The sequence below is a fragment of the Euprymna scolopes genome, chromosome 1, assembly GCF_053919585.1.
Source record: "Euprymna scolopes isolate OS-2025 chromosome 1, ASM5391958v1, whole genome shotgun sequence".
Lineage (NCBI taxonomy): Eukaryota > Metazoa > Mollusca > Cephalopoda > Sepiida > Sepiolidae > Euprymna > Euprymna scolopes.
The window spans coordinates 182267338-182283303 of record NC_136482.1 but is presented as its reverse complement, the minus strand read 5'-3'; the positions used below and the strand labels follow the sequence as shown (position 1 = coordinate 182283303).

Here is a 15966-nt window from a genome sequence, read left to right as displayed (position 1 = left end):
TTTAAATATATTTTATGACCGGGCAATGCCGAGCAGCCTCTAGTATATATATATATATATATATATATATATATATATATATTGGTTTTCATACATAAAGTAAATTTCATAGTGTATAAAGATTATTTGATACTACTAGTATTACTAGAGATATTCATAATCGTACCCTATTTCCAAAAGAGGGGAGATATAACATGAGAAATATTTGGAATCAAGTCTCCCCTTGTTGCTATTTCAGATCATTTGAAACCAAAGCAGCAAGCTTTAGTCTCCCCTTCAGCAAGGTCAGAGGTTTTGAGGAAATATATTCGTGGCCTGGCAAGGCCAACGCAGAGACAATCAAACAAAAAAAAAGAAACATAAGTAAAATTCATCCCCAAGGAGAAAAACTAAAGTTGGCCTGCCAGGACACTATATATACAAATGTAAGCAAATTTGTGCATATTTTATTGATTTGAAGATATTGGCTCTTTTTTATCAATAGTCAGAAAAGTTTAACAATAGAATAGTATTATAATGTCCAAAAAGCCTGAAAATTTTTATGTAGTTCTGTCCCATAGAACCAAAGATATGAGCATTTCAATATTCAATTTGGCTATGTGTGTGTGTGTATATATATATTTTAGATGGATAAACCACCGTTTTTGGCAATTTTATAAGTTCAAAATCTCAGCAGCTATTGATCATAATTTAACAAACGAAGGTCCATTGGAAAGGTAATGACCTGAATTGTGTAGTGGGCTATGGGACATTTGCCCTTAAGGTCGCACATTAAGGTGATTATCCATCATCCAGTCTATTTTTGGCACTTTTATACAGCCACAAAGTGTTTCAATTATAGTCATTTGTATTCCTACTTTTGCATATGAATTACAAAATATCTGATATTTCCCCAAAAGCCCTGGTCTTGATGGAGAGGAGATTAAACCTTGCTGCTACGGTTTCAAATAACAGCAAGGGGAGACTTGATTCCAAATATTTCTCATATGTTATATCTCCCCTCTTTCGTTTTCATACATAAAGTAAATTTCAAAGTGTATAAGGATTATTTGATACTGGAGATATTCATAATTGTACTCTATTTCCAAAAGAAGGGAGATATAACACATGAAAAATATTTGGAATCAAGTCTCCTCTTGCTGTTATTTCAGATCATTTGAAACGATAGCAAGTTTTAGTCTCCCCTCCATCAAGATCAGATGTTTTAGGGAGAAAAAAAAAAAATATATATATATATTAATATTGCCACGTCTTGTCAGATGAGTGCCACTTCCTCAGTCACTGAACGTCCATGTGCCTGAAGATGACTTTTCAGTCCTGCCAGCAACTTGCACACTCTCAAGCAGACATGACACTGAAGATGGTCATTGCTGTTGGTTTTACCCAAACCAATGGAACCCGTATCATTGTGCATTTTCATGTGATTAACGAGACCTGCTTTGGACAACAGAGCCCGGTCACATACCTCAAAGATCCAAATATCTCCATGACTGGGCAGCAAGGTTTGGTGTTTCTACATGCTCTCGAGCTTTGCTCGGTCTATCTTGGCTGCTTCAAAGTGTTCTGCGCCCCTTTATATGAGTGCCCTCCACTGCTTGCGATCATACGCTAGGGACTCTCAACTGTCAACAGGAACATGAAAGCTCACCAGACTCTCCTTGATGCGATCATAAAAAGGATTTTTGGGCTTGTACTGGGGTCTTTTGCCAAGAAGGAGCTCACCATAAAACAACTGTTTTGCGAGTCGATAGTAATCAAACTGGACAAGATGACCCGCCCAACGCATCCGGTTCTTAATAACAATGGTAGCAATACTGCTTATTTTGGCCTTATTTAAGACACATGTATCACGAAAAAAACTGTCCCACTTTAAGCCTAGAATGTGCCGAAGGCAGTGCTGATGAAACCTCTCGAGCAGTTCTACATGTGACCAGTACAAGGTCCATGTTTCAAAGGCATAGAGTAGCGATGGCAATACACATGTTTGATATACTGACATTTTAGTTGTCAGAGTCCGATTACCATCAAACCAGACTCTTGTAACCTTCTAAATGTGTCTGATGTCTTGCTGATTCTTTGTCTTCTTTCCACATCAAGAGTGTAATCATTTGATAAGGTACTACCAAGGTAGACAAAATTTGTTACGACTTCAAGGCACTTTCCATAGACAAAGATATCAGGTTTCACATACAGATCACCAGGAGCGGGAGTGTACATGACCTTAGTTTTCTTAATGTTGTCAGTCCAGAGCAGGTATAAGCATTTGTGAAACGATCCATCTCTAATTGCATATCAACTGGGGAGTGTGCAACCAAGTCAGCATCATCAGTATACAACAGCTCCCTAACAAGTCCATCACTAACAAGTGTTTTGGCTTGGAATCTTCTGAGGCTAAACACCTTTCCAGTCATTTGGAATCTAATATAAACACCCATATCGCAATCACAAAAACCATACACAGCAGTCAGATAGAGCAAAAACAATGTTGGTGCAGCTATATCACCCTGCTTCATTGCATTATCAATGAGGAATTCTTCCGATAACCAGTCTTTAAAGTCGGCCCTTCATATTATGAAGTTGCTTGAATTTTTCCATCAAAGCAGGTGTACAGCCAAATTTTCCCAGCACTTTCACTTAAGTCCACAAACACCTAGTAACGAGGCACATGCTACTCAATACACTTTTCCAAAAGCTGTCTAGCAGAAATCATATCCACAGTCTCTCGTCCACCTCTAAAACCAGATTGGAACTCCGGGAGGATATCAGGACAGATATACTTATCCAATCTGTTTAGCAAAAGCTGTGCAAATACCTTTCCAACCACAGTTAGCAGTGAGATACCACGATAATTTCCACAACCAGCCCTTGCACCCTTTCCTCTGTACAACATAATCAGAATGGCATCTATCCAGTCTTAGGCAACTGGGTCATCCTGCCATACAGACAGTATCAAAGAGTGGACCGCATAATGTAAATTGACACCACCTTCAACAGCTCAACAGGAATGCCATCCAGCCCAGAGGTTTTATACAGTCAACTGTTTCCATGACAGTCGGTTCAGCATCAAGTTCTAGACGAAAGGAAAACTGAGGAATACTTCCTATTGCAGCATTTATCCTGAAGTGGCTCTTGGCCTTTATGAGAAGATACACCTGAAGAAGGTCGAAGATTACATTGACCGAAACTGTCAATTGATTTCATTTAGCTCGACCGATATTTTATTTTGGAAGAGAATTTCCATACAGCAGTGTCATGATGAAGAAAATCATATAAACTTTGAAAAAATGTTAATAAACTCATTATTTATCTATTTGCACCTATAAAGTTGAGTTTTTTTTTTTTCGTTCTGACATTGATATTAAAAGCCTACTTTTTCTTTTTAACAATTGTTAAAAAATGAACTTCTTAATATACTCAGTCATGAATATGTGAGTGACTTCATGAAGGTCAACTAATTTGCACATTCCTTTGAAAAAAACGTTCATTAATTATTCAATTTTTATGGTTTCTTAATATATAATTAGTTTCATTTAACTTTTATGCTAAATTATTTTATGCACAGTTTCTACATTATGAATAATTGCATAGAATTTAGGCTGAAAATGTTCTAGCACACTAACATGTTTTTATATCTATCTATATATACACACATAGTGTAACCCGGATTAAGCGACTTCTAATCAGGTCCCAAAGCTCTCTTATATCCTGGGTTCTTATATCCGGATTATACTGTACACTAACACAGACTCTAATTTGGGACCATCCTGGGCCCAACTCTATTCCTGATCTCTATCAATGATCTCCCAAATCACATCCTAAGATCATTTGTAGACATTGATGCTGACGACACTACCATCTATGGCAACACTTCAAAGGCCGTAAACGACTAAGTTCTTTCTGATGTGATACAATGGGGAAAGAGGTGGCTTGTTAATTTTAATGCATCTAAAATCAGCTATCTTTCCATCATCAATGCTCTGATCCCCATCTGGCATCAATTGAAATGAATGGCTCTCGTCTTGGGAAGGCTCCATGTTTTGATAAGCTTCTAGGTCTGACCTTTACTCCTGATCCGAGATGGAACATGTACATCAAATCCATTGCCAAGGCTGCTGGAAAAATGGTGGGATCATTCTATTGCTCCAATAGATATCTCACTGCTGATGCAATTACCTGTATAAGAGCCAGGTACGTCCAAGGATGGAGGATTGTTACCACATCTAGGTAGGAGCTGCTCGAAGCAACTTACCTGCCTTGACAACATCCAAAAGTGTGAAATTTTTTAAAAAGCTCCCATATTTATTGCCTAAAAAAGAGACATGTTTCATAGGCCAACAATTAAACATGGTCAATAAATAAGACCAAATATTCTCATATTAAGTTTTATTAAAATTGGTCATGGTTGTTCTTCTGCAGAAAAGAAAAGGTAAAACTGTTCCGGTTATTTTACGGAAACACGTTTTATACCTGATAGTAATCCCATTACAATTCAAGTTAGTTAAATATATTTAGACAATAATTTATAAAGACAACGGAGTAAATAACTATAGGCGACTATACAAGGAGGAGAAATTCTTCATGACTGAGACAATTTTTATTTTTGTTCCTTTTCTCGACATTAAAAAACGACCCTGGTGACTAACTCTGTCCCGTGGGGAGGCATTGTAAATAGGGACTATACAATAACAGCGTAAACTGATCATTGTACGTGAAAACATGCGCAGATAAAAAAACAAAAAACTCTTAACTTCCGCTGCCGAAACTGTTGAGAAAGCATAATATAACATGTATAATTCAAAAAATGTCATCGAATTAAAAGCTGGTGAAAAATGCTTACAAACTTAAAATTTGATAACAGTTCATGCAAAGCGCCTTACTCTGTACATTTTTATCGAATATTTTCATCACCAGGGGATAGTATGTTATAACGAAAAAAAAAAAAAAACAGTCAGCAAGTAAAAAAAATCTTCTCAGACAACCCTCACTAAAATTTGGAAAGTAATCCGCCACCATAAATAAAAGTCAATAACTTATATATGAAAAATAAAATTACTGACATCATTTTATAATTTTATAGGAACACTGGTAAAACAAACGTTTTTAAAATTGATGGAAGCTGTACATCAATCTAGTATACAGGGTGACCCCCCCCCCCCAAAAAAAAAACAGGACATTTAATTGTTTTTCTGAGAATTTTATAGTCAACGGAGAAAAAATGTCAAAGACCCTAGTGTTTTGATGTGATGTTTTGAATATAATAAACTAGTTATAACCAAAGTTTCCTTTCATTCGGACAAAACACGGTAAGAAACGAGGCCTAATTAGAGTTGGGGTCCGTTTTTTTTTTGGGTCACCCTGTATAAACCGATATATGTCTCTGTCGGTTGGTCTGTCTCCATATTTTCAAACTCTATCTCCTTCAAAACTAAAAGTTGCAGATCGGCACTAGGGGCCTCAAATGATTGGATTTTTTATGGGCCATTCTTTTATGGGTCTTTTGGTGGTTATAATTGTTTTTAAGGGGTCAAAAATGGGTCAAAATTGCAAAAATTGGTAAACATTTTGTACTTTCATCTTAGTTTATTTTTTTCATTTTTAATCAGTTTATATGCGTGTCATGTTGGTACAGTGGTAACGTCACCAGCTTTGAATGTTACAGTTTCAGTTTCGATTCTAGCTGACGGCACCTAAATATTTTTTTTGTTTTTACTTTTGAAATCATGACTCTATAATAATATATACAAAATCTGGACAATTTAAAATATATTTAAGCATATATTATGCCTGATCAAAATTAGACAGTCGAGGATAGTGTCTAGTAGGCATTCAAGTCCTGTGTGCATGTAGGTTAAGCTAAAACTTAAAAATTCATAAACTCACACAAAGTTGTATTTTTTTTTTTATTAAATTGGTGTAACTTTAGAGAAATAATATCAAAATAAAATAAAAATTATTATTTGGGGAGTAAGTGGCTAATTATATCATTGGTGCTTCTTCGTTATAATAGCTAGATTCAAAATATTTAATTTCAAACAAAACCAATGGTATATACTTAATTGTTATGTTGTAATAATGGACATATCCAAAAATTATGAAATAGATAAGGTAAAAAATGAATTATTAATGAAAATAGATTTTGAAGACAATTAGCAAAAATTGAGTTTTGCTAAAAAAAAAAAAAAAAAAAAAAAATGAAGTAAAAAGAGTTTAAATTGTAATCAGGGAGGTAAATATTTTCTGAAAACTGAAAATCTTAGGCCAACTTAGCAAAACTCAATTTTCGCTAATTGTCAACTGTTTTCATCAATAATTAATTTTTTACCTTACCTTTTTCCATAATTTTTAGTTATGTTCATTACTGTCACATAACAAATAAGTAGATACTGTTGGTTTTACATCAAATTCAATATTTTGAATTTCGAATTTCCCACTTATAACAAAGAAGTGCCGTCTTTTAATGTTATCATGTAAAGGGAAGTAACTGTGTTTTTCACAGATTTTTTTTTTTTTTTACATAGGCATCACCACTTATGAAGGCCCAGAGGCCACTCGAGGATAAGGGTTAAAGAGTGTACAGTAGTCAATTGGACAATATAGTAATCGTTAGTAATGGAAATTCGGTAAATTTGTTAACTTAAGTAGAACGGCTCATCAAGAACTTGTTTATGTTGGACTTGGAGACAACCATATTGTAGTCAGCTGGAAAACGGAAGACAGTTCCACAGGCGTGCACTTTTAAGAAAGAAGCTTTGTTCATGGAATCTACGTTTAGGTTTAGGCACAGATAAAGAGTGGGGGGAATTATTGATAGTGTTTTCAGCTAGACGAGTATTTCTTATGAAAGTTTGGCAAGGGGGGGACCATAGATTGGAGCTCAGTCAAGGACTTTCCATGAAAATAACGATAAAGCAAAGACAAACTCGCAACATCTCTTCTGTGAGAAAGAGGTTGCAGGGAAGAGAAAAGGACATCTACTACGAAGCCACAAAGTCTATTTTGAACTCTATCAAGGTAGGACAAGACCTTCCTAGCAGCTCCTGCCCAGATGTGGCAACAGTACTCCATCCTTGGACGTACCTGGCTCTTATATAGATAGAGAATCACATCAGCAGTGAGATATCTACTGGATCGATAGAAGGATCCCACCATTTTTCCAGTGGCCTTGGCAACGGATTTGATGTATGTGTTCCATTTCAGATTAAGAGTAAAGATCAAGCCCAGAAGCTTGTCAAAACATGAAGCCTCCTCAAGACGAGAGCCATTCATTTCAATTGCCAGATGGGAATCAGAGCGTTGATGATGTAAAAATAAAGCTTGGTTTTAGATGCATTAAGAGTAACCAGCCACTTCTTTCTCCATTGTACCAGATGCTCAAGATCAGAGGAGAGAGAATCGGAGAGAACTTGGTCGTTTATGGTCTTAGATATGCTACCATAAATGGTAGTGTCATCACCATAAATGTCTATGAATGATGTAAGGATGTGATTTGGAAGATCATTAATGTAGATCAGGAAGAGAGTTGGGCCCAGGATGGACCCTTGAGGCACTCCAGCATTAATACTGTGAGCTTCTGATTTCTGCCCATCCAACGTATCAGAGAGAAATGATTTAATAATTGAGAAAACATTTTCATCTATACCATAGCTGGAGATGGAGTAAACTTTTATGCCATATCCTATCAAAGGCTTTTGATATGTCAAGAGCAATTTCCCTAGAAAGGTTGCCTCCATCGAGAGATTACTCATGACGCACAGGAGACTTATTGGCCTATACTGAGAGGGAGAAGACCGATCACCTGAATTCTTAAATGCAGGGCATACGGATGAGATTTTCCAGGGTGATGGGAAGCAATTCTTAAGAAAACGTTTTGAGTTATGTGTGTGTATGTCAAGAGAGGATGTTAGATGAAGAAAGGGGTGGGGAGTGGGAGGAGGAATGAGAGAGAGAGAGAGAGAGAGAGAAAGAGAGAGAGAGATAAACATTGTTTGATCCAGGCAATGCAAGGTAGATCTGCTAATAAATCTCAAACATTGTTATAAGCAATTGCCTATATCGATGGCATGCCACCCCCTCTCTTCAATGTGCTCGCATTATTTTTTTTATGCAGCAGTTAATAGCTAATATGAAAAAAAAAAGATATTAATAGTATGCCACTCCCTCTCTCTCTCTTTTCGATAAAGATGTCACTCTATAAGATAACGATTAAGAAGAATTTAGAAGAAATTTGTTTGAATAATAAAAAATTTTATTGAATAAAAATAAACAGTTTATTTCTTTTTCATCTTTCTTTTGTCCTTTTTAATATTTTTCTGTCCTTTCTTTTTTAATCTTTTGGAAACGCCACCAGAGGCGAAGTTTTTCTTCCCACTGCTACCGCTACTCTTTTTTTTCTTCCAGTTATGTTGCGTTCGCTTCTTTGACTTCCAGTTTATTCCTTTCATCCAACGCTCGCGTTCCATTTCCCATTTCAACTGTTTGGCGCTCGCCTTGTCTCGATTCACCAAAGCGTGGCTGCTCAGTGCCTTCTCGGAATGCCCCTCCTCTAATATGCTGGAAAATTCTTCAGCGGCCATGAACAGTTTGGAAACATCCTTGGGATTGTCTTTGGAATTTTCAATTGACCGTTTAAGTTTTTTCTTCTGGGAAACGCGTTCATCATCATCATCATCATCACCATCCTCCTCCTCTTGGAAGTCAATAGCATCAGCATCCGAATCACTGTCAGAAAACCTAATATCTTCTTCATTGAAAATTCCTTTCTTGCCAAAGTCATCAGTTTCCATATCTTGATCATCATCGTCATCATTATCATTCTTATCACCATAGTCATCGTCATCATCATCATCCAACTCTTTGAACTCTGACATGAAATCATTTCCGAAATCAACATCTTCATCCGACTCCTCTGCTCCGTCAGCCTCAGACTCCTCATCACTGCTAAAATCATCTTTGATGTTTTTCTTTTTGCCTGTTTGCTTGCTGAGCTCATGATAGAAATCAAAACCGTCAAGCTCGTAATCCTTACTGCATCCTTCGTAGTTCTCAATAAACTTGTCAAACTCCTCATCGTCCACCTCTTCATCATCGCTGAAAATCCCCTTCTTCTGGTTTTCCGCATCTTTATGGGCAAAATACTTGTACAGGTATTTCTCTTCCACAGGAATCGATGATTCGTCTTCAAGGTACGCACTGCTGTTGACCGGGATCAGTTTAATTCCTGTCGGTTTGTACTGATGCTTCTTTGGTGCTGACGTGTCTTTCACATTTTCGACTTTTTTAGGATTCTTGAAAACAAATCGATCAAGAAATCTCATGAGTGTATAGTCTTCAAGAGGATCACCATCGAAATCGATAAATTTTCCAGACAATAATGTCGAGGCATAAAGAGCAACGGTCGGATGGTAGTGTAATGAAAGCTTCTGTAGTTCCCACAAAGGAGTGGTTTCCGCTTGACAATAGAGGGGGTTCCGATGATGAGGGGCATATGACATTTCCAGTGGAACAGTCTGCAGGTTCTCATGATGGATCCAAGATGATGCAGGCGTTTCTTGCGACTCGTCTGAACATTTTTCAGATTTTGTGGCCTTTTCGGAATCGGAATCCGAATCATAAACTTTTTGATTTTCAATTTTCTTCCTCATTTTCTTTTCGTTTTCATCATCACTGTCCAAATCAACGTCCTTGAAATGTTCTTCGCCATCATCAAAATTTTCAGAAATGTTCTTTAAATTGACAAGGTCTGGTTTTTCCCGATACACCTCCGATAAGAGGCAGAGGGCCCCACACACAAAGGGAGGCGACTGGTAGCAGCAAATCTGGAGTAGACGTTTTATGAAAGCCTTAACCCGAGCTACGGAGTGATCCTTCTTGATGGCACGGAATAAAAGGTTCAGAAAATGAACCTGCCGATTGGAGCTTTTCAAAGCAGGATCGCACATTTTGCGATAAAACACAGAATAGAAACGATCAGAGAGGTTGTCTCCGGTTTCTAAGATTTGGTAAAGCAACATTAACACTTGAAGACTTGTGTTGAAATTTACCAAATGAATAATTCGGTGCAATGTGTCCATTTGGTCTTGTATAAATTCACGGTTTTCTAAAATGATCGGGAATGCAGAATTGACGCCCGCCAACAAGATGCTCAGCATTCGATTGTCCAGTTCGCCTTGCTTGATAAATCGCTGGAAGAAAGAAAAATAAATTTTGATCAGTCGTTCTGCCAGTTTGCTCTCGCCTTCTTTAAGACGAATATTCGATAGGAAACAAAATGCGTAGTAAAGTGCTTTTTGTTGCATGTTCGGACGGCAAACGAGTTTCTCAACTTCGTCGATGATAGCAGATTTCTTGAGTGGGCAAATCTTTATCAGTTTTGTAAGAATGTAGACAGTTTTTGAGGCAATTTTGTAATTCGGATCTCCAACCTTATTGATCAAAACATTTAACAAAACCGTCTGTTCTTCCAACGTATGAGCAAGGAGGCTGCTTATTATCCCCAAAGCTTTTTCCTTTGGAGCATCAACATTGTCTTGAAGCATTGCAACAAGCGATTCCACATAAACGCTGAATCGTTTTTTCAGTTCCCCTTCGAAATACCAGAGCAGAAGTTGCCGTTCACGATTGTTTTGGTCAATTTCATGCATCTTATGAGCATTAAACGCATTCAGCTGACGATTCTTGGGCAAAAGATTTTTCACAAGGACGTCCTTGATGGCTTCTGCTGCCATGATACATTCCTTACGACCCTTTTTCTTGGACATGGCTATCAACGAGTCGAGGGAGAACAAATTGTGAACAGGAGACTCCGCAATAAACAGCTGTAATGCAGCTTGCTTGTCGCTAAGCGTACCCGATGAAACAACCTTTTCGTACCATTCAGTTTCAGATTTCTTGCACTTGTTTCGGTTTTCTCGATATTTTTCTACGTCTTTCTCGTATAACTCAGCTGCTTCGGATTCTAAAGATTTCACACTGCTATAATTGGAGGTTGGTGCCAGTTGGGTTGTATCATCTTTTGATTTGATATCTTGAAGTAAGTTGAACCACGAATCTCCTGGTTTGATAATCAAACCATCCGTTTTGCCCTTTTTGATTTTTTTTTGTTTCCGAGAAACATTCACGTTGCTTGATACGTTATTATTTAGGAGCTTTTCATCACTCGACTTTTTTGTTGGTTTACTCTCAACCGATTCAGGTCTGTACTTATTTTTTGACTTCTTTTTCTTAGGTGCTATTGTTTGCGTGTCAACATTTTCGTCTGATATCTTTGGAGTGGTTTCTTTGCTAACTTCAGCATCCTTTGCGTTTTTGGTCCCTTTCAAAGGTTTTTGCGCTATTTGATCAGGTGTCATTTCACCCCAGTTAAAGTCGACAGGAAGTCCCTTTTCTGGCAACAGTTTTTTACTCCCAGATGTCGCTGCTGTCTTTAAACCCATACTTTTGATGAGCGTTCGAATCTCGTCCTCACCAACGTCATTAGTACTTTTCTTGCAACCTTTTTTACTGTCGTCATCATCCAAGTTTTGCAGAAGGTCAAAATCCGCTTTGGTTCCACCCAATTTCAGAACTTCATCCAAATTAAAGTCGTCTTCTGATTTTCCTGCTGCTGATGATGATGATTTCTTTCGTTTTTTCCCACGTTTCTCAAGATTAGTCGCATGTTTTGTCATTTTAGCAGAAGATGCGATTTTTTCGCCCATCTGCAAAGAAAAAATAATAATAATTAAGACTAAAAATATAAATGTGAAAGATGAAGAATTTTGAACCATCAAATGCTGTTATTCATTACAAGCATCTATATATTTTTCCTATTAATCTGTCCATTCCATTTTTCTTTGAAACTATTGGGCTGATCTGACTGAAATTTGGTATAGATCTTTGTTATAATAAAGTGCAGCAAACTAAGTATTACGGCATCTGTACAATACAGGTAGGGATTGGTCACCACAATACCACATTTTATGCAGAAGTTTTCCTGGAAACTACTAGTTATTTCGTTGGTTGTTTTTGCTTTATGGCATATCAACTCTTTTCAGGTTATTTAATGCCAAATCCAGTGATTTTGAAAAAAAGTTGTTTTAATAGAATATATTTGTTTTTATTTTCAAGTCAGCTTCTATTTAACCCATAGTTCGGACCCTAACTGGTACTACCACTCTGGGTCAGAGTAGACCTGGGAGCAATGGCAATTAAAGGGTGGCTCCACACTCCTCAAAGCACACAAGCTGGGGCTTCAACATCAAATATAGTTTAAGGTCATACCCAGGACTACTACTAGTTGGAATTTTATATAGACCTTTATAATAATAAGGTGCAGCAAACTAAGTATTATGGTATATGTTTGACACACGATTGTTGATTAATAAGGTTAGTATTTAATGCAAAAACGAGCACAAATTTAGCCATATCGAACCATCAATTTGGCATAAATCACTCACTCTAAGTCAATGGCCTATATAACTTATGCCTGTTTTTAATAGGCTATATAATCTACTCTTTGATTTCCCGACAAAAGGAGGGTGGACCTATAAATTCACCCTTGCCTGTTCGTCCGTCCGCACTTTTCTCAATAACCATGCCTTGGAATTTTTTTGAAATTTTGCACAAACATTAAACATGATATGAGTAAAAAAAGTAACCGAATGGATTTTCCGGGAAAACTCTGGTTGCCCCCTAGGAGTGCCTTTCGGGTTAAAATGGCTAAAATTGACACTTTTGTACTTATTAAAAAAAAAACTGATGCCATGGATTTTTTTTATAAAACTTTCTGAAAAGTTATAACTAACTGATTTCTACATAATTTTGTTTATCTATACTTTGTGCTAACTCTTGGGTGTGCTCCAGGGGCTCTTTTAGAGCTAATAAAAACACTCCATTTTTCGGACTATTTTAACATATTTGTCCAAAATTTTCTGTGTATGTCTATTTAGCAGTTTTGCATGGTGCTGAACTCCCAATTTAAATATGTTAAGGATTTGGGAACTTTTGGGGTTAAATAAGGGGGGGGGGATGATGGACTTAGTCATTTATTTTTTTGCATGGTACAGAAGTCAAATTTACATATGTTAAGGCTTAAAATTGCACAGTTTGTTCATTTTCACCAGGATTTGACATCCTCTGGAGACTTTTGAGGCTAAATGGGGGTGGGGGGCCGGAAAAATGCTGAATCTAGTAATTTTTTTATGCTTGTTCACTGTGCACTCATGGGAGACCACGCATGCTTCACTTGTTTTTTATAAAAATGAAACCTTTTTGTAGTTCCAACTCTCTTGAATGCTAGCCCTTAAATAGCAGCGATAATGGCATACATAGACATCGCTATTACTTTTCAAACTTTTTCTTTTTCTTCGTTGGCATCGTAAAAACTATTTTCATGTTTATCTAGAACTCCCTCCCACATTCAAAAGCAAAAACAAAGAAAAATCTGTATGATGTATGTACCTGTGACAAAATGAAAACATCATATTCCAAAAATCACGTACATTGATCAAGTAGTTTGATTTTATATTTATAAAGAAAATCATTTTTAAGCATAGTTGAGTTTTACCAATACCCCACTCAAATGTTAAGAATGGCTTTCTAAAATCTTGCAGGTTTTAATTATTTGGAGTTAGCTCCTTTTCAGTCAGAAAAACAAGATTTTTTTATTTTATGACATAAATCGATTCATTTTCTAAAGTGGACCTCAAACTGGGCATGATGGGAAATAACTGGATATGGAATCATTTTTTCTTAGAAAGGCAAGGATTTTGTCAGTAAAAAAATAATTTGATAAAGCATCCCTGTTCTTTTATAAGTTTGTTGCCAATCCTCTGAGGAATTTTGTCATGAAATTTGCAAACTAATCAGACATTAATCTTAATCTTTCCTTTGTTGTGTTAAAAATAAAATTTTAATATGATGTGTATCAAACATTTTTTAAAAAAATATTTTCCATACCCTAACTACTAAGTAAATAAATCTTATTACTCTTTTTATGCATTAAAATTATAATTCTATGGTGTTTTCTCTTTTCGTAGTAGCAATTTTTAATTACCCTATCCCCCCCCCACCCACCCCCGGCAAAACCAATAATCTGTATTTTGATTTTATGGATTTGAAGAAAGCTTCTGACAAACTACCAAGGAATGTTGTGTAATAGAATTAGCATAAACTAAGACTAAACAAGTTATCGGTGAAGATTGTCGTACAGAAATTCTCAAAATCTTGTTAGAATTAACAGCACATTTAGTGACAGCTTTAATATTAAAATTAAAGTACACTGGAGTTCTGTACCAAGTTAATTGCTTTTCATTTGTATTAGGAGTATGTCAATGAGATTAGCATTACAAGTTGGTTTTTTCTTTTTAGATAATTGTTATTTCATCAACTTGCATGAAAAGATGTAAAAGATGCTTAAAACCGTTTGTAATCATGCAAATACCATCAGTAGTTCAAAAGTCACGAGAATTTTAAGTGCCAAAATTAATGCTTTTCTGTGGACATTTTTCTTTAGAAAAAGTGGGCTAAATTACAGACCTCAACATTTCAAGAAATTTGGTAATTTTGCCACCATTTATTTATTTTTCAATCTATTCTCATGAAACTTGGCACTCTTATTTAAAATTGTGTGCTCTTTCTGATTATGCAGTCAAATCTGATGTATCTCTTTACCATAAGCCATGAATTATAAATTAATATGTACAAATTTCAATTTTTTTAAAAACTGGAGCATGGTATCATACAGTGGATGTCTATTAATGAACAAAACTAAGTATTATAGTGGTATTTAAATATAGCTTTATTGAGAGTAGGCATTTTCCTGCCTCCTCACCTGAGTGTAGTGGGGTGTAGCCATTAAATGCCTAAAGAGCATTCATGGCCAGTATTTACTACTCCTCTCACAGAAAAAAACCTTGAGTAGATATGAATTAATCTCAGAAGTAAATCGAAAAAAATTTTTCATATAGATTTTGGATTTCTGTAAAAGATGGAAATTCCCATAGTCGATCAGAACTTGGGCATTTTGGGACCTCTCTATCTGGCTTAAAATTTTCTATTTTCTGAGATGCAACCATAAATCGTACTCTACATGGATCCTTGATGTAACTTTCACAGTACCAGGATACCAGGAATCCTGATAAGCAACAACAATATATTCACCAGTTGATGGTAATTTTTGTCATTTCTATTCTGTTGTTTTACTTAAAATTAAGCTATATAAACAAAAAACTAAAACAGTAATTTTTTACCTTATTTCCAACTTAACATTAAAAATGATTGCTTTTAGAGGTTTTAGGATATGCTGAAAACAAATATCACATTTAAATTTTATGCAAATAAGTAGTTTTCCGAATATTAAACAATGTCATTTCTTATGTTATCACTGGTGGCCATCTTGGTATGCACGAGCACATCCCCGAGAAACTATGCGCAAACGCGCGTACTAAGATGGCCACTAGCAATAACATAAGAAATGACATTGCTTCATATCCAGAAAGCTACTTATCTGCAAAAAATTGAAATGCGATATTCGTTTTCAGCATACCTGAAAATCTTACAAGGTAGTCATTTTAAAGGAAAATTAAGGCGGAAACAAGGTAAAAATTTACAAAATGCATCACAATGAAATTCTTTATTGAACCGCCTAATTATTATTATTATTTAGATATCCTCAGTTAAAAAAAAATGGGTTTGTTTCACAGATTTGAAAAAAATGGTTTTGACAATGTTTTTTTTTTTTTTTTTTACATGGGGATCACCACTTATCAAGGCCCGGAAGCCACTCGGGGATAAGGGTTATTTTGTGTACAATAATCAATGGGATAGTATCGTAGTAATAGTTGGTATTGGAGATTTGATAATGTGTCTTATTAAGGGGGCGATTAATCAGGAATTTGTTTATGTTGGACTTGAAGACATCCAAGTTGTAGCCAGGTGGGAAACAGGCAAACGGAAGAATGTTCCACAGGCGTGCACTTCTCAGAAAGA

General features: G+C 36.1%; 1 protein-coding gene across 2 annotated transcripts in view; it reads right to left on the bottom strand.

Annotated features, from left to right (window-relative positions):
- Positions 1–8223: 8223 nt before the first annotated feature.
- Positions 8224–15966, bottom strand: part of LOC145277942 (CCAAT/enhancer-binding protein zeta-like) — a 72048-nt gene continuing 64305 nt past the window's right edge. For both annotated transcript variants that reach the window (XM_080130039.1, XM_080130031.1), the window contains exon 2: positions 8224–11696. In XM_080130039.1, the coding sequence (XP_079986165.1) occupies positions 8268–11696 (3429 nt within the window). In that variant the 3' untranslated portion in view covers positions 8224–8267. The remainder of the gene's footprint in view (positions 11697–15966) is intronic.